Here is a 20,061-nt window from a genome sequence, read left to right as displayed (position 1 = left end):
GCCAGAGCTCAGGCTGATGGCTCTGATTATATTGTCTTACTGAGAAATGACAGAGAACAAATGGCTTCTTCAGGACGAAGAATTGAGTTTATAGACCCTTAAAGAAGCAGTTAGTTATTCTCTGACAATGAGGCATTTATTCAAGATAGTGGTGTCTTGATTGGGTATTGAAATTGGGTTCCAGGCCTAGCTCTGCTATTGAGTAGCTTTACTTTGGGCAAGTCCCTGATCTTTATTGTGCCTTAATTTCCTTATCTGTGAATTAAATATGTTAAACTAAATGGTCTTGAAAGATCACTTTTACCAGGAATTAGAGTTAAGTATGAAGCAGAACACTATTTTGTTTGAAATCCCCAGATAACCAGATAAGTCAGTGGACCAAAGTGCTTATTTTATTATACCCTGTTTTATTCTATTTGGAGAATATCATTCATTTGTCCCATTTAGTATGAACAGAAAAGATTTTGGTATCTCCCAGAAAGTGAATGATAAATACCTTGATTTTGGTAGTTTGCCTGCGTTAACATTGAGGACCACTGGTATAGTTGCCACCTGAATTTTAGGATTATTAGTCTGTGGCAACCACTAAACAATAGTGTTCCTTAATGGTTTACTCCTTGTCTCCCATATTTGTACCTAAATCCAGCCTAAGAAAGTATTTCCCATGATTTTTTAATGAAAATTTAATTATTTCCCTGCAGTTTTTCCAGCCTTGTGTTCTGAGATGAATTATTCTCTATTACAAAGAAATGAGTACATATTACCTTCCTTCTAATTGGGTAGGTAAAGGCATATTTTTAAACTTAGATCAAAATAAAGCCTTTATGTTAATGAGTATATATATCTTTTCCACTTCCATCTTAAGAGTTAGTATTACTTGGCTTTGAGAGAAGTAAAGTTTTCTTAGCAGGTTTTGATATTTGCTTCATTTAGCAATTACCTAGTATATCAAGGAGGGCTCTTTTTGGTCAGTGTTTGCAAAATAGGTATCTTGGTTATCATTGCTTGGAACTGGACAAAATCAACTTGAATTTCTTAAATAAATTTTTTGTCATTATTTTCCTATGTCAGTAAAAAGTCACTGGAGCAGGGATTTCTAATCCCTCTTGATAGTGCATCTCACCATATCAGACCTCTTAAATTATTTGTTGACCCCATGCCGTTCACCATTATCCTCCTTTCTTACTGGTAGATGAGAAAGCCCAGCAAAGATTTATGCTCATCTTCTAAAGCTCTTGATTGTTGATTCATACAAAACCCAGGAATCTCAGGCATCCAGAAACTGCAAATTAGCTTTTCCTTGCAGAAAGTCTTAATGGTGGGCTATAAATAGATTGGCCATATAATTTAACTTATTTGGTAATACTTTTAAAAGAGAAAGAGGATGCTATTAGTAATTATCCCAGGACAATAAATCTAAATCAGGACTATCTTGGGTAAGCCAGGATTATATACTTTAGATTATTTTTTAATTAATTAAATTTATTTATAAATTATTAAAACTTACTAATTAAATTATTTTAAAAGTTTACTCTCAGGATTGAGGTTTCCACTTTGACTTAAAAATGAGTTATTTTGTTTTGTTTTTTTTTTCCTTAAAATGTTTTAATTTTACAACAAAATGAGACACTGGCAGGCTCATATCTCACATTCCCATCCAAATTTGGATTTATTATCCCTCCTTAACTTCATTTTTTTTCTTTCCTCATTTGTATTTCCACATTTTTTTCTCTCCTTACTCTTTCTGCTTGGTTTCTGACTCTGCTTGCTTTCATGTACCTTGATACTTGTTCTCACATCTCTTATTTTCCTTTGTGCTTTTCCTTTGCTATCATGCAGCTCTTCTTTTCCCTAACCTCCTGTCACCTTGTACTTTTTTTTTAGCATGAAAAATTCATTTATTGAAAAACTAAGTACAGAAAACTTCTAGTTGGCTAAAATAAGCAATTCACACTTAACATAAATTTTATTTTTTATAGATACTATATATAGTCAGCTTCTTATCCACATTACCACGTGAATATGCCATAACAACATCAAAATTTACATATTGAAAATTAATGATTATCTCTCTAATCTTAACCTTGACCTCTTCGAGTATTTTCCCCCTTTTTGTCTTTTTTTAAAGTTTTTATTTAAATTCCAGTTATTTAACATGCAGTGTAATATTAGTTTCAGGTGTACAATACAGTGATTCAGCACTTCCATACAAAACCCAATGCTCATCACAAGTATACTCCTTAAACCCCATCACCTATTTGACCCATTCCCCCACCCACCTCACCTCTGATAACTATCAGTTTGTTCTCTGTAGTTGAGAGTCTGTTTCTTCGTTTGCCTCTCTTTCTTCCCCCCCTTTATTTTGTTTCTTAAATTCCATATATGAGTGAAATCATATGGTATTTTCCTTTCTCTGACTTATTTTGCTTAGCATGATACTCTCTTGCTCCATCCATGTCTTTGCAAATGGCAAGATTTTCGTTCCTTTTTTATGGTTGAGTAATATTCCATCGTGTGTGTGTGTGTGTGTGTGTGTGACCATTATCAGTGGTTCCATAATTTGGCTGTTGTAGATAATGCTGCTATAAACATTGGGGTGTGTGTATCCTTTTGAATTAGTATTTTTGTATTCTTTAGGTAAATATGTAGAGTGCAATTGCTGGATCTTGGGGTAGTTCTTTCTATTTTTAACTTTTTGAGGAAACTCCATACTATTTTCCAGAGTGACTGTACCCATTTGCATTGCTGCCAACAGTGCAAGAGGGTTCTCCTTTCCCCACATCCTCGCCATCACCTGTTGTTTCCTGTGTTGTTGACTTTAGTCATTCTGACAGATGTGAGGTGATACCTCATTGTAGTTTTGATTTGTATTTCTCTGATGAGCAGTGATGTTTAGCATCTTTTCATGTGTCTTTTGGCCATCTGTATATCTTTGGGAAAATGTCTGTTCATGTCTTCTGCCCATTTTTTAATTGGAGTATTTATTTTTTCTGTGTTGAGTTTTATAAGTTCTTCATATATTTTGGACACTAATTTTTATCAGATCTGCCATTTGCAAATACCTTCTCCCACTCAGTAGGCTGCCTTTTAATTTCGCTGATTGTTTCCTTCACTGTGCAGAAGCATTTTATTTTGATGAAGTCCCAATAGTTTATTTTTGCTTTTGTTTCCCTTGCTTCAGGAGACATATCTAGAAAGAAGTTGCTATGGCTGATGTCAAAGAGATTACTGCCTATGTTCTTCTCTAGGATTTTTATGGTTTCAAGTCTCACATTTGGATCTTTAATCCATTTTGAATTTATTTTTGTGTTTGATGTAAGAAAGTCCAGTTTCATACTTCTACATGTTGCTCTCCAATTTTCCCAACAGCATTTGTTGAAGAGACCATTTTTTCCCCGTTGGATATTCTTTCCTGCTTTGTCGAGGAGTAATTAACCATATACGTGAGGGTTCGTTTCTGGGTTTTCTGTTCTGTTGATTTATGTGTCTGTTTTTGTGGCAGTACCATACTGTTTTGATCACTACAGCTTTGTAATATAACTTAAAGTCAGAATTGTGATGTCTTCACCTTTGCTTTTCTTTTTCAAGTTTGCTTTGGCTGTTTGGGGTCTTTTGTGGTCCCTACAAGTTTTAGGATTGTTTGTTCTGGCTCTGTGAAAAATGCTGGTGGTATTTTGATAGGGATTGCATTAAGTGTTGATTTGGGTAGTATAGACATTTCAACAATGTTTGTTCTTCTGATCCATGAGTGTGGGATGTTTTTCCTTTTCTTTGTGTCATCTTCAGTTTCTTTCCTCAGTCTTTTATAGTTTTCGGAGTACAGATCTTTTACATCTATAGTTAGTTTTATTCTTCTGGTTTTTAGAGCAATTGCAAATGGGACTGATTCCTTAATTTCTCTTTCTGCTCCTTCATTATTGGTGCATAAAAATGCAACAGATTGTGGTACATTGATTTTTTTATCCTGTGAGTTTACTGAATTTCTTCATCAGTTCTAACACTTTTTGGTGGAATCTTTCAGGTTTTCTCTATAGAGTATCATGTCATCTGCAAATAATGAAAGTTTTAGTTCTTCCTTGCCAATGTGGATGCCTTTTATTTCTTTTTGTTGTCTGATTGCTGTGGCTAGGACTTCCAGCGCTATGTTAAATACCAGTGGTGAGAGTGGATATCCCTGTCTTGTCTTCACCATAGGGGAAAAGTTGTGGGTTTTTAATCATGAATGGATGTTCTACATTGTCACATACTTTTGCTGCATCTATTGAAATGATCATATGGTTCTTATCCTTTCTTTTACTAATGTAGTGCATCAAGTTGATTGATTTGTGAATATTAAACCATACTTGCAAACCAGGAATAAATCTCACTTGAATGTGGTGAATTATTTTTTTAATGTATTGTAGGATTCAGTTTGCTAGTATTTCATTGAGAATTTTTATATCCATGTTCATCAGGGATCTTGTCCTATAGTTCTCTTTTTTATTGGAGTCTTTATGCAGTTTTGGTTATCAGGATAATGCTGGCCTCATAGAATGAGTTTGGAAGTTTTCCTTCCTTTTCTGTTCTTTTGGATTTGTGAAATAAAATTTATTCCTCTGTTTTTGCATTTAAAAATGATAATATATTTATATAATGCATTTCTCCATCAATCATATTACAACACAAAAGCCAATCATTTAAGGCTTAAAATTTTTTATCAGAATTTGCATTGCAGAAAAAGCATTTGACAGTACAGCATCCTTTCTTGATTAAAACTCTGCACAGTATAGGGATAGAGGGTACATACCTCAATATCATAAAAGCCATCTATGAAAAATCCACAGCGAATATCATTCTCAGTGGGGAAAAACTGAGCTTTTCCCCTATGGTCAGGAACACGACAGGGATGTCCACTATTACCACTGCTATTCAGCGTAGTACTAGAAGTCCTAGCCACAGCAGTCAGACAACAAAAAGAAATAAAAGGCATCCGAATCAGCAAACAAGTCAAACTCTCACTCTTTGCAGATGATATGATACTTTATGTGGAAAACCCAAAAGACTCCACCCCAAAACTGCTACAACTCATACAGGAATTCAGTAAAGTGGCAGGATATAAAATCAATGCACAGAAATCAGTGGCATTCCTATACACCAACAACAAGACAGAAGAAAGAGAAATTAAGGAGTCGATCCCATTTACAGTTGCACCCAAAAACATAAGATACCTAGGAGTAAATCTAACCGAAGAGACAAAGAATCTGTACTCAGAAAACTATAGAATACTCATGAAAGAAATTGAGGAAGACACAAAGAAATGGAAAAACATTCCATGCTCATGGATTGGAAGATCAAATATTGTGAAGATGTCAATGCTACCTAGAGCAATGTACACATTTAATGCAATCCCTATCAAAATACCATCCACTTTTTTCAAAGAAATGGAACAAATAATCCTAAAATTTGTATGGAATCAGAAAAGACCCCCGAATAGCCAGAGGAATTTTGAAAAAGAAAAGCAAAGCTGGTGGCATCACAATTCCGGACTTCAAGCTCTATTACAAAGCTGTCATCATCAAGACAGTATGGTACTGGCACAAAAACAGACGCATAGATCAACGGAACAGAATAGAGAGCCCAGAAATGGACCCTCAACTCTATGGTCAACTGGTCTTCGACAAAGCAGGAAAGAATGTCCAATGGAAAAAAAGACAGTCTCTTCAACAAATGGTGTTGGGAAAATTGGATAGCCACATGCAGAACAATGAAACTGGACCGTTTCCGTACACCACAGAGAAAAATAGACTCAAAATGGATGAAAGACCTAAATGTGAGACAGGAATCCATCAAAATCCTAGAGGAGAACACAGGCAGCAACCTCTTTGACCTCAGCCTCAGCAACTTCTTCCTAGAAACATCGCCAAAGGCAAGGGAAGCAAGGGCAAAAATGAACTATTGGGACTTCATCAAGATAAAAAGCTTTTACACAGCAAAAGAAACAGTCAACAAAACCAAAAGATAACCGACAGAATGGGAGAAGATATTTGCAAATGACATATCAGATAAAGGGCTAGTATCCAAAATCTATAAAAACTTATCAGACTCAACACCCAAAGAACAACTAATCCAATCAAGAAATGGGCAGAAGACACGAACAGACATTTCTGCAAAGAAGATGTCCAAATGGCCAACAGACACATGAAAAAGTGCTCAACATCACTTGGCATCAGGGAAATCCAAATCACAGCCTCAATGAGATACCCCCTCACACCAGTCAGAATGGCTAAAATTATAACAAGTCAGGAAACGACAGATGTTGGTGAGGATGCTGAGAAAGGGGAACCCTCCTACACTGTTGGTGGGAATGCAAGCTGGTGCAACCGCTCTGGAAAACAGTATGGAGGTTCCTCAGAAAGTTGAAAATAAAGCTACCCTACAACCCAGCAATTGCACTACGGGGTGTTTACCCCAAAGATACAAATGTAGTGATCCAAAGGGGTATGTGCACCCCAATGCTTATAGAAGCAATGTCCACAATAGCCAAACTATGGAAAGAGTCTAGATGTCCATCAACAGATGAATGGATAAAGAAGATGTGGTGTATATATATATATATTTGTGTGTGTGTGTATATACACATACACACTGGAATATTATGCAGCCATCAAAAAGTAGAAAGAAATCTTGCCATTTGCAACGACGTGGATGGAGCTAGAGAATGCTAAGCGAAATAAGTCAATCAGAGAAAGACAAGTATCATATGATCTCACTGATATGAGGAATTCTTAATCTCAGGAAACAAACTGAGGGTTGCTGGAGTGGTGGGAGGTGGGAGGGATGGGGTGGCTGGGTGAGAGACTTGGGGAGGGTATGTGCCATGGTGAGCGCTGTGAATTGTGTAAGACTGATAAACCACAGATCTGTACCTCTGAAACAAATAATACATTGTATGTTAAAAAAAGTAGGAAGGGAAAAATGAAGGGGGGGAACCAGAGGGGGAGACGAACCATGAGAGACTATGGACTCTGAGAAACAAACTGAGGGTTTTAGAGGGGAGGGGGGTGGGGGGATGGGTTAGCCCTGTGATGGGTATTAAGGAGGGCACATATTAAATGGAGCACTGGGTGTTATATGCGAACAATGTATCATGGAACACCACATCAAAAACTAATGATGTAATGAATGGTGACTAACATAATAAAATTAAATTTAAAAAAAGAATTTGCATTGGCTTAAAACTCTTATGTATAGAGATTGAACCTTTGTGCCTATTTTGTAAGCACTGCCAATGTACACAGGTTGTATCACTTTGACTTATTTTAAGGTATGATTAGATAATCATGCCCTATGTTTTGGTGCTATAATCCCCTGTCTTGGTTGTTGAAGATTTGAACACCTGATATTTGATAATTAAATGGACTTAACCCTTTGTTGGAATTTTCTTATTGGCCTTGTTTCCTCTTTGGTAAGTTTAACACTTCAGGGATAATTTGATGGCTTTCTTCCCTCCGTTTTGGGTTGTACAGTTTTTTGTTGTACAGTGATATTTACTCTGTGATCAAAGTAAAATTAGGAAATGTATACAAATAGTTTTCAATGCAACTTAAGCTACAAGCATTAGTAACTCTTGTTTTCTTTTCTTTACAGACGTATGGTCTGCAGGCTGTGTGTTGGCTGAGCTGTTGCTAGGACAACCAATATTTCCAGGGGACAGTGGTGTGGATCAATTGGTGGAAATAATCAAGGTGAGAAGTTTGAATCAATTTTTGAACTGCAGTGAATTTATTGTTATTCTAAGAATCCGTATCACCCACACCCATGAAAAACTTAAAAAATGGAGAAAGTTATCCGAGATCACATAAAAAGGTCAGCTATAGAGGAGGTATAAGAACACAGCCTTTTGGTTTCTAATTGAGTTAACTCTTCTGTTATATGATCCTATAAAAGGTATTTTAGATATCTGATGCAAAAAAATGGATATATTTGTTATTTAAAGTACTTAAAAGCCATAAGATCACTAAAATATATATAAACCAAATAAAAGCACAAACTAAGTGTATTTTCGCTCACTATGTCCTCTGCTCCTAATATTCTGCTGAGCACATGATGCTTATATTTTTCAATATATAAATATTTGTAAAATGAAAGAATGAGTATCTACTTGTATAAGCAGACCACTAAAAGAAGCAGAATATTGACTTATGAGTTTAATATAATTTTATTTAATAGATCTTATCAGCACTTTTATTAACAACACCAGATTTAAAATATTATTACCTTGGAATTAATATTGCCTCTTAAGAACACTAAGGCTGAGATTTTAATTGATTTTTTAAATGTAATTTTTAAAAGTTTTTAATATTTGAGACCTTAAAGTTCCCACCCCCTTAAAAAAAAATCTAGTGTCTGTATATTATGATCAGTAGATTGCTTCATTCTAAGGTTACAGTTTGTCCAGAGCAACAACACCTGCTGTCTTTTGGGTTTTAGTCTTGATTTTCTAAATATTTCTTAGAAATGTAAAATTGAAAATCTTCTTAGAGGTCATGTAGTCCAATTCTCCAAACAATGAAAGAACCATCTTAGTTATAGTCCTGACAGATGGATTTCCAGTGTTTTCCTTAAATACTTCCAACATCAAAATGCTACTGTGGGATTCATTCTGCTCTGTATCTAGACACCTTGAATTTAATTTTTCTTTGCTGAGCCATAACTCCTCAGTAGCTTTTATCAGTTGTACACAGGACTATGATTATGTTACTTAAAACTGCTTATACTTCATTCTATAAAAATATGTTACTTTTGGTAAGGCGATTTTGCTAAATATTAATGTGTGCAAGTATGGTTGAAAAGACCAGCGTGTGATCAAATATCTTCCTCACTATCCATATGATTTTTTTATGATTTGCACCTGAGACCTCTGTGGTATTTGCAGTCTTTTTGGGGTAACCGTCTTTTAGTTTCAAATTTAACTTTAACTTTTGTCCATCACATCCACTTTCTGATTCCCACACTACACTCAGATCTAAGTTCAAATAGTTTGGTCATTTGGTTTCCTAAAAGCCCATTCCCCATTATTCAAATTAATATTCTAGTACAAGGGTTGGCAGACTTTTTCTTCAGAGGGCTGGATAAAATATTTTAGGCTTTGTGGGCTAAAACACAAATCAAGGATGTCATAGAGATGTGCAACAAATTTCTGCAAATTTTTCATTGAGGAAATTAAAAATACAATAATAATTGAGTACAAATTTTTTTTAATACAGATCTACTAATTAGAAGATTGGAATTCCTTGGAGGGGGGCTGTAACATTTCTTTTAATTGGGATTCAAAGTTAGTATTCTTTTTCATCAAATTGATTGCAAATTATTATCTGTAAAATCAATTCTTAGTTCATAGGCCCAACAAAAACAGGAGATTGGGCCATAGTTTGAAATTCAGAATTTCTTTAATCCGCAGGCTTTCACCTGATGTACTTGAGCTCACCAAGCTATAATTCTCTGGGCATATTGCTATTCTATTTGTCATTTATGTTTAGCTTATTAGAATTATGTTGCTTTTCTGTGGATTATAGTTTAGAACTTTGTGATGATTTATTGTTTGTCATTAATTTCAGTTCATACATGATACAAATGAAATTGCTCATGAAGCTAAGTAGCCATCTGTGAGAAGTCTCTATCTCATACTTACCATCGTATCTTACATACCTTTATATCTAGAGCTTTTTGCACCACCACTATTACAGTCCTTTTAATTCAGTTTCCTCCTTGGTTTGTACTTACTTAATAGTAGAAACTATCAGTTTGTTATTGATGGTTTAAGACTTCATTTTCATTTAGGGCTTACTTGTTGTAAGTTGTCCGTGATCAATTTGTAGTAGTAGGTCAACTCTAAAACAAAACATTCTTTTCATTTATGTGTTATCTTGTCATCTTGCATTTATATGTAAGAAACATAGTCACAACCCTGCTGTAGTTCCAGGATCACTGTCTGTACATTTTGAAGGTGATATGAAATAAGAAAATTAGGATCCCAGGGCACTTTGGAATATCCAGCTTCTTGATCTGTTTTACAGTTTTAAGTGTAACTGCCCAGAATAAATGAAATTCCAGTATTAGTTTGCCACCTGTTTGGTGACCTGAAATTTATACATTACATTGAGATTAATAGACATTGTGTTGTGGTGTGTGTGAGTAGCATGACTCTAAATCCTGTCGCATGGAGGTTAATAAACTTTGTACAGATTTTGTGTATGTGTTTAATATAGTTCTAATATCTTGTTGATCCTGTGTTTCTGTTCCCTAAATATTTGATATCTGTGATGTTTCATTGAAATAAAAATGCATAACTAATTCTGATGTAACTATTCTAGTTTTCCTCATCTAAGTTGTAAATTAGAAAAGAAGTTGTGTAAGTTAGCTTTCAAAGTTAAGGGTTACTAAACACATTTTTCATTTTAAACAAATATTGTCATTATTGCTAATCAGGAGTTCAAGAATAGATTTGAATTTTACGTGAAATGTGGTCTTGTAGGTGCCCAATTCAATTCTCAGTTTTTTTGAGGTAACAGTAATTAGGGAATCCATGAAAATCTGTTATTTTCTGCTACTGTCTCCCTTTAAAATTTCATGGGGATTCCTTTGGAGTATCTGGAGGTAGCTGAACCCCCCAGTAAATTCTTCTCTCTGAATCTGAGTTTATGCAAAAAATGAACAATCACCCAGCAGACTTCAAGTATTTTATATGTGGTAGACTTGCCTCATTACTTTATAAATTTTCTGAGCAGGGACTTTATTATTGTGTTTCATTATCCAAGGGCACCAGAATAGTTTCCAATAAAGATTTAAATTGAATTAAGCTGCAAGACAGTCATTGTTCATTCATGAATTTGGAATTACCTAGAAATTAATAAGGAAAGTTGTGATTGTTGTGTATGTTGTTCATTAAATTTTATTGACTCAGATGTCCATGCCAATAATTTTTAGCATGAGTAACACAGTTTTATAAACTGAGCTAACTTCATCTCATTCTAACCAACCTTTTTAACTCCTCTCTCCCTACCCTCTAGTAAGAAGACTTTTGCAAAATATTTAGGATAAATCCAATTATGTTATCATCGAATAAGTTAAAAGTATAAAGCAGAATGGAACTGAAAGTCTTGAAAAATCATTTGTAAGCATGAAGTGTACACTAAACTTTCTGAGGTTGATTTCATACATAGGATTGTTAGAACAGGATTTCATTATGCCAGGGACTTCTCAAATAAAATTTTTTTTTCTTAAATTCTTCCTTAAAATACTAGTCAAAATAACCTCAAGAAATATCTGATGTGGTTTCAGATATCTGATGAAAAATATAGTATTTTGGGAGACCGTGTACCAGGAGTTTCACAAACATAGGTTTGGTGACATAGCATTGTCCCATGGCACCTCTGCTATCAGTCATAGCAATATAGTTATTTAGAAAAGAGTATTCTGAAAACTTGAAGGAGGTAGAGTTTTTTAACGACAATAACTTTTTTTTTTTAATAATTATGCTGTATTTTCTATGCTTGGTTCAGAAGACTGAAAAAACACAGGCATACAAATATAAAGAAAAGAACAAAAACAGTCACTGTTTTGGCACATCATGAAAAATAACTTCTGTAAATATTTTTATATCCTTTTCTGTGCATATATATGTTTAAACAAAAATGCCATCTGTTTTGTAGACTTTTTTACTAAATAATCCATTTCTCACAAGAAGTATATTTTGACTAAGTGATCTTTGAAAATGACTATATAGATTCTGGTGTATGATTGTATTCTGAATTACATAATTGATATTGAGAAGAAGAGCATTATCAAGGTAAAGTGATATATTATTGCCTTGAAGAGAAATTACATGATATATTTGACTTCTCAAAGATTTGATCATTAACTTACGTAAATAACAAATGTACCCTGTATTCCCCAAATGACTTGAAGTTGAAGCCCTCTATGAAGCTCTGGACCTGGGAATGCTATAAATTTTACTAGTAGTTTCTTTTCCCCCCTCTAAATTCTAAAATACGAATTTCAAGTAAGGAAAGGTGAACTCAGTGCAAAGTTCAGTTTCTGTATTAAAATATCACAAAGCTAAAAGTTTGAAAGAAACCAATTTTTTGGTAGAATTTCAAATTTTAAATTAATTAGTGTCCCTAGAGATATGCCTTTATTTATTCCATAAACATTTACTTATGCTTAGTAATAATTTGACCATTGCTTTCTAATGGAAAAGTTTTAGAGCAGAATTAGAGTCCCACCTCTTGATGATAGAATTTCAGTATAGCTTCCATAAGTTTTATTTATTTATTTATTTTTAAGATTTTATTTATTTATTTGACAGATAGCACAAGTAGGCAGAGAGGCAGGCAGAGGGAGAGGGAGAAGCAGACTCTCCACTGAGCGGGGAACCCGATGCGGGGCTCGATCCCAGGACCCCGTGATCATGACCTGAGCCGAAGGCAGCTGCTTAACCGACTGAGCCACCCAGGCGCCCCAGCTTCCATAAGTTTTAGATTTGGATATATCTCTTTTAGAAGAACATGACATTAAACATATAGATACTTAAATTATTTGTAGTAATAAAATTGTTATAAGGCAATTAAAGTTACTTAATTTATTTTGTAAAACAGCTTTACTAAATTGTTGTTTAATTTCTCTTAGCAATAATTACTCAAATATCTGCCTAGGTAGCTCTTACATAGGTCAGAGCTAATAAAATCTTATCTCTAGTAGAAGCTTTATTTAAGAATTTGAAAGTAGGAAACATCCAAATAATCTTTTGATTATGTTATTACAGCTAAGTAGATAGATTTCATTTCTTATGATGCCTATTAGTAGAGAAAGATTTAGAAGAAAAAAAGATTTAGCAGTGGAGAGTGGAATTAAGAGGAGAGGATTTTCACTTTTTATTGTTCTGTGATACTGATTTTTTTCAGTCTTTTAGCAGTCACAGAGACTATGAAAACAAAAATGGTTTCAATTGTTTTGTGCTGGAATCTTTTGTTAGCAGACAAATAAAAACGTATTAAGAGAGCCACATTTTATTATAAATGTTTGTCTAAATAATTGTTTTCCTGATCTTCCAGTTTGACTTATTGCTGTTTATAGTATAATTTAGACAAAGATACCAGTGATTACTTGACTCTTCAAAAGTCTGCATTTTCAAATATTGGGAAACTACTGCTAATCACAAAAGCTGCCACCCACTGAGACTTTACTTTGCATCAGGCACTGAGCTAAGCACTGGACATACAATACCACATTTAATTCTTACATTAATCCTAGGAAAATGATGATGATTACCACCACCACCATATCCAGGAGGGGTTGGGTGATAGAAAAATTCTATCTGCTTCATCTTTGGTAAATTGGTGTCCTCTGCTTATAGAATTTTATAGCTCTGGGGAAAAATACGATCCTTATGTCAACTCGATATCCAGAACTGACTGAACCATATTTATTATATATTAGTGTTAAAAAAAAATGTGATCACAAACTAAAGGTAAAATCCCCTGACTCTTATTGTAATGAATATACCAGATCAGTTTGAGATGTCTTTGGACTAGGTCTAATTGTGCTTCATGTGAAGTAATCAAAGTTATAATGGTGTATTTCTTTGCTTTCAAGTACAGCTCAACCTTAACTTTCACTATCTTTGTTTAGCAAATGTTTTAGATTTTCAGTTATCCTATCCCCATATTATAGCTTGTTCAGCACCTGTATGCATACATTCTCCTTTCCTGGCTTAACATTTTCACTATCAGATAGTCTCTCAGACAGAGCTTTAAGGTATTAATTAAACCAGAGTTTAATAAGTATAAAAAATACTTATTTTCCTAAGATTTTTGATGATGGATCCATGATGTGTCTTGCTAACATGCATTTGGAGTTTAATCATGTTACCTGGTGACATTTCTTATATTAAAGAGCTCTTGTGTTGGTAACAGACTACAGGAACAATATATTAAACTTAATTCTGTCTCTTTTTTCCACTTTCCAGAGCATGTAAGTATACCCCATTATACATTGTGGTATACACTTTTACTTGTAATATATATTGTATGTAATTACAAACAAAACATTTGATTGCTTAATTCATTTTTTTATTATTTAAATTTTCCATATTTGTTACTGACTGGAGCAGCAATTTTTAATAACTTTTGGATCATGGACCACTTTGAAAATCTGTTTATAGCAGTGGACTCTCCTCCAGAAAAATGCATACATACCAGAATTTATATTTATAATTTCAGGTGATTCTTGGGCTTTCTGAAGCTCATCCAGGAACCCTAGGTTAAATATCCCTATAATAGTACAAGGTACTATGGTTATACTTTTTGGTAACTGTACAGTAAATATGATGTCAGCATTTTTTAAAGTAAGTGGGTAAAGGAGACATTAAATAATTATTTTAATGTAATTGCTCATCTGCATTTTTACATTAAGTAGTGTTTTCCATAGACCAAAAGAAATACCAGTTTTAACTTACTACTATGAAATTTTACTGGCAGTACAGTAACTTACTTGTACTTGGTTAAATCTCTGTACACCATAGGTATGGAAAGTGGTTATCTGGCAATGTGACCCAATTCATCTTTTGACTTGAGAATGACATCCATTTGAAATCTTTACTTTCCCCAAAACAAGCAGTGTGAGATAATTTAATAAGTTGCCAGTATATGTTTTATCTAAAGAAGTTTTTACACACAAATGAAGTTTCATGACATTGTCACCTCAAAACTAATTTACTGACAGTCATATTTTAGTATCTGTGTCAAAAAACCATTCATAGGATTACTCATCTTGGGATATAAGTACCCTTTACTTAGCAACTGCACATTCTTTTGCACAGTTGCATTTTGAGTTCTTTTATGTATTTGCTTAATCTCAGGGCCCTGGTTTAATATATTATTTTTCTTTGGCATAATCTATAAAGTATGTAAAGGGGCAGGTGAGAAATGGGACAGGGACAGAAATCTGTCAAGATAACAGCATTCATAATCCAGACACTGTTTTCAAAACCGATGTTTACTGAGAAATCTCTGCTTCCTTTTTTTAGCAAAATGTTAGAAATTTTGAGAGCAATAATTCTTAACAGTTGAGCAGTGAGAAGAATATAAAGAAACACTGGAATCTTGGAGAGGGTCAAATTATAGTTTGTGAAAGTGTACTGAATGCTGTATCATATTTATAAAAAAAAGTTTTATTGATATACATGCTAGAAAGAAAACATGAAAAAAATCACTATAGTGTTAGTGATTCTCAAAGGAAGCAAGAGTTGGGTGATATGTGAATAAAATATTTACACGTCTCAGGGCGCCTGGGTGCTCAGTTGGTTAAGCATCTGCCTTCAGCTCAGGCCATGATCCCAGGGTCCTGGGATTGAGCCCCGCATCAGGCTCCCTGCTCAGTGGGGAGTCTGCTGCTCCCTCTCCCTCTGCCTCTCCCCCAGCTTGTGCTCTCTCTGTCAAATAAATAAATAAAATCTTTAAAAAATATATATACATGTCTCAAAAGAGGGTGTGATATTTTAAAACTTAGAAAAATAAAGTGGTTTTTTTCCCTAACTGAAGAGAGTCTCATCTCCCCCTCCCCCCATCCCCCCCACACATACCGCTGCCACCCCTTTCCTTTTTATATTCCTTTGTTGAGCGTACTACTTCCGTTGAGATTCACCTAGGAAAAAAAGGTCTTTTGACTCCTGTGAATATGTGTTAGCCAAGAATGACTGTTTTACTTACATTTAATAGTTTGCTTAATCAATACAATAGCTACCTTTTTGGGGGGAACGAGGGGACTTATTTCCAAGTATAAAATTTTATTCAAGAAATAATGAGAGTCAAAGCAATCTTTAAAAAGAATAATGAAACTGGAGGAATTGTACTTCTGGTTTTAGAAACTTCCTATGTAACTGTAGTAATCAAGACAAATGCATATACAACGGGGTAGTATTTGGCCATAAGAAAGAAGGAAATCCTGCCATTTTCAACAACATGGTTGGACTTTGAGGGCATTACCCTATCGGAGATAAGCCTGACAGAAAAAGACAAATACTGCATGGTATCACTTATATGTGAAATCAAAAAAAAAAGAAAGAAAAAAGTCAAAATCATAGAAATAGTAGAAGAGTGGTTGCCAAGGGCTGGGGAGTGGGGAGAAATGAGGAGAGGTTGGTAAAGGGTACAAACTTTCAGCTATGAGTAAGGTCTTAAGGATCTGATGTAAAACATGACAACTATAGTCGATAACACTGCATTATTTAATTGAAATTTGCTAAGGGAGTAGAACTTAAATGTTCTCACCAAAAAAAAAAAATTATAAAAATGTGTGGTGATACATGTATTAATTAGATGGTGGGAATTCTTTCACAATGTATATGTACATCAAATCACGAGGATATACACTTTATATGTCTTATAATTTTGTCAGTCATGCTAAAAAAGAGAGAAAGAGAGGAAAAGACATAGAGGCACAAGCATAGCCCTATAGATCAGTGAATTAGAATTGAGAGTCCAGAAATAAACCTTTACATTTATGGTCATATGACAAGCGTTCCAAGGCAATTCAGTGGGGAACGAACAGTCTTTTTAGAGCTTGGAACTAAATATCCATAAGCAAAAGAGTGAAGTTGGACTCCTACCCCATACTGTATTACAAAAATTAACTCAAAATGGATCAAAGACCTAAAGGCAAGAGCCACAACTGTAAAACTTTTAGAAGGAAACCTTTGTGACTTTCAATTAAGCAGTGATTTCTTAGATATGACACAAAAGACACAAGCAATAATAGAAAAAATAGATACATTGAACTTCATCAAAATTTAAAATTCTTTCAGAAGGTTAAAACCCCACAGAATGGGAGAAAATTTTCACAAATTCTATATAAGAGACATACTCAGAATATATTAGGAACTCTTACATTCAACAATAAAAAGACAGCCCAATAAAAAAATGGGTAAAGGGTCTGAATAAACATTTCTTTAAAAACATACAAGTGGCCAGGAAGCACAAGAAAAGATGCTTAACATCCTTAGTCATTAGAGAAATGCAAATCAATACCATAATGAATACATCACATTCGCTAGGATAGCTAGAATAAAAAGACAAGCAATAACTAGTGTTGGTGAGGATATGGAGAAATTGAAACCCTCATACATTGCTGGTGGGGTTTTAGAATGGTGCAAACCAAATATGGTTTGCATAAATATGTTTAAAATTTAATCATAGAATTACCATATGACCCAGCAATTCCATTCATAGGTCTGTACCTCAGAAAATTGAAAACACATGTCCACACAAAAACTTATATACAGGGGCGCCTGGGTGGCTCAAATAAAATATTAAAAAAAAAAAAAAACTTATACACAAATGTTCATAGCAGCATTATTTATAGCCAAAGAGTGGAAACATTTCAAATATCCATCATCTGATGAATGGGTAAAGAAAATGTCAAGCACGAAAAGCCCCATGTTGTGTAATTCCATTTATATGAAATGTTCAAAATAAACAGATCTGTTTAGATCTGTTAGAAAGTAGGTTAGTGGTTGTCAGGAGCTTGGGAGGAGTGGGAATGAAAGTGATTGTTCTTGGGTACAGCCTTTCATTTTGGGGTGATGAACATGTTATCAAATTAGATGACAGTAATGGTTGTACACCTCTGGGAATATAACAAACCACCGAGTTGTATACTTTAAAGGAATAAATTTCATGATACGTGAAATATATCTCAATAAAGATGTTATTTTTTTAAAAAGAATGCTGGCATCTATCTGTGGAACTGTTGATAAGGTAGCTTTGTTTCCACCATATTTTAAGGAAGGCAATAAACTCTGACTGTAAGTTTGCAAAGGACTCCAGAAAACTTCTCATATTTATACGTCTGTCGCCTGGCTCCCAAAGGGGGGGGGGGGGGCGGGTGGACAGATCAAAGTAAGTGACAGATGGTGTAAAAGTAAATGGACATAAACACATAAAGGGACCCTCCTACACTAGTTCATTCTCCCTAGGCTGAATACTCTAAACTAGCCAAATCGTTTAGTTGTGCTCAAAGAACATGATCACTTGCTGCCCTTTCCAGTGAAATTCTAATGAGATTTAAAAATTTGTGCTGCTGTTGTTACGGCTTTTTATTCCTTACCTTTTGGAATTTGGAAGGGAGAAACGTTGCACCACAAAAACAAGGGTTTCTTATACCAAAATTTCAATCAGATATTATAGGGAAGATGTAGAAATTGGACAAAATCTACATATGTTGAAAGATAAGTATTGTAGTGGAATTTTTTTTTTAAGATTTTACTCATTTACTTGAGAGAGAGAGAGCCCGAGTGGGGAAGAAGGGCAGAGGGAGAGGGAGTCTGCTGAGCAGGGACCCTGACATGGGTTCGATTCCAGGACCCCAAGACCATGACTTGAGCTGAAGGCAGATGCTTAACTGAGTGAGCCACCCAGGCACCCCTACCTAGTGGATTTTAAAAGGAAAACCATCAAATTGTAGGGAAATGCCAGAGGGAGTGACATTTTATGTCAGCTTTCTAGGAGCGAAAATGTAGTGATTCCAATGTCATTAGAATACTGACATTTTGAAATAGAATAGTTCAGTGACATGTTTTCTAGTTTTTAAATCAGAGACATTTGTCAAGCTTATGAGATTACCCAAACTGAAAAACAGTTCTTTTTTGCAGAAAAGAAGTGAAGACGTTTCATTATTCAACCACGGTACATACAATCTCTCTTGCCTCTATGTTAATTCAGTTTTTATCCACTTATTTAAAAAGTTTCATTATATATAGGCCTAGCCATGCATCCCTTTAGTCTTTCAGGGTGCATATCACTTTTAACTACTACTATTGTTTTTGTTAGGTGCTGGGCTAGAACAAAGAGGGTCCTTGCTCTCAAAGAGTTCAGAGACTAAGGGGAAAAGAGGAACAACTGAGGACAATAGAGTAAGGCAGGTATTATCCCAGAAGTCTGGGCAGAGTACAAAGAAGTATTCTATTTGGAGGTAGTATTGTCTGGAAAGACATCATAGGACAGGTAACTCTTGAGCTAAATCTTGGAACATGGAAAGGTATTCACCATTTAGAGAGAGGAAGGAAATGGAGGACATATGTATGAATTTGGGCAAAGATGCTTAGTGAAAATGGGTCTGTTGTGTGTTTATGGTTTGAGCTTAAGGTTCTGAATGGTGGGTATAATATAATAGGAGTTTACTGGGACAGAGAAGGCTGGAGCTGTGGGCAGTGGCCAGTGGCCAGACCACATTAGCCTGTAGGTAATTGGAAACCACTGCAGGATTTTAAGCAGAAGAATAAGAACTTTCTAATAGGATTTCTTTTACTTCACCCTTGCTTTGAAGGCTGTACATGCAGCATTCTATTGCTGAAGTTTGGCGACCTCTGGTGTTGAGCTATTAAAAATAAAGTTGTGAAAACTATAGCTTTTGTCAGATGATTCTTAGCTTTATTTCTTTGAAAAAATAAATCATAATTCCTAATATGATACTTATCAGTGTCTAGGTATATATGTAGCTAAATGAATGAGAAAATGTGAGAACAAATGTGGATTGGAACTGGGTACAAATGAAATGATGGATTTAACCATGCACAGCATCCCCAGAGGAATGTGGCCGACTGATCTCTGATTCTTTGAATCTTTTCACCACCTAACTCTTCATGATCTAGGATGATGGGCCAAAGAAAAGGTGCTTTTTTGCAATAAATGGAAAGGTCTTATTCTAATAATAAATGAGAATACATACATTCTTTCCAATGGTGTGATAATTTTTATCATCTCCCCCCTTTTTAAAATTGTGTGAACTATCATACTTACAGAAAGTACATACAACATTTATGTGCAGTCTCATTTCCATTAAGTCTTTGGAGGAACTCAGTTTTGAGGAAATCCAGATATAAGGGGTTTTTTTTGTTTTGTTTTAAGTATATCCTTAGTCTAAAAGTTTGGGGAAAATTATTTTTCTATCTTAAAATTCAAGGGAACTCTAAGACTTGATTTGTGCCTGAAATGATGAGGTCCATTTCAAACATATTTTTTTATCGAT

The 20,061-nt window shown here is 34.7% G+C and overlaps 1 protein-coding gene across 3 annotated transcripts in view; it reads left to right on the top strand.

Annotated features, from left to right (window-relative positions):
* The window catches only part of GSK3B (glycogen synthase kinase 3 beta), a 206,801-nt gene that overhangs the window by 132,891 nt on the left and 53,849 nt on the right, over positions 1-20,061 (top strand). For all 3 annotated transcript variants that reach the window (XM_064594927.1, XM_045902948.3, XM_045902949.3), the window contains one exon: positions 7,627-7,724. In XM_064594927.1, the coding sequence (XP_064450997.1) occupies positions 7,627-7,724 (98 nt within the window). The remainder of the gene's footprint in view (positions 1-7,626; positions 7,725-20,061) is intronic.

This window comes from Mirounga angustirostris, unplaced genomic scaffold, assembly GCF_029215605.1.
Source record: "Mirounga angustirostris isolate CCGP_5_RB_7025 unplaced genomic scaffold, mMirAng1.0.hap1 SCAF_1, whole genome shotgun sequence".
Taxonomy (NCBI): domain Eukaryota; kingdom Metazoa; phylum Chordata; class Mammalia; order Carnivora; family Phocidae; genus Mirounga; species Mirounga angustirostris.
Note: the sequence above shows the minus strand (reverse complement) of the source record. Positions and strands in the feature narration are given on the sequence as shown.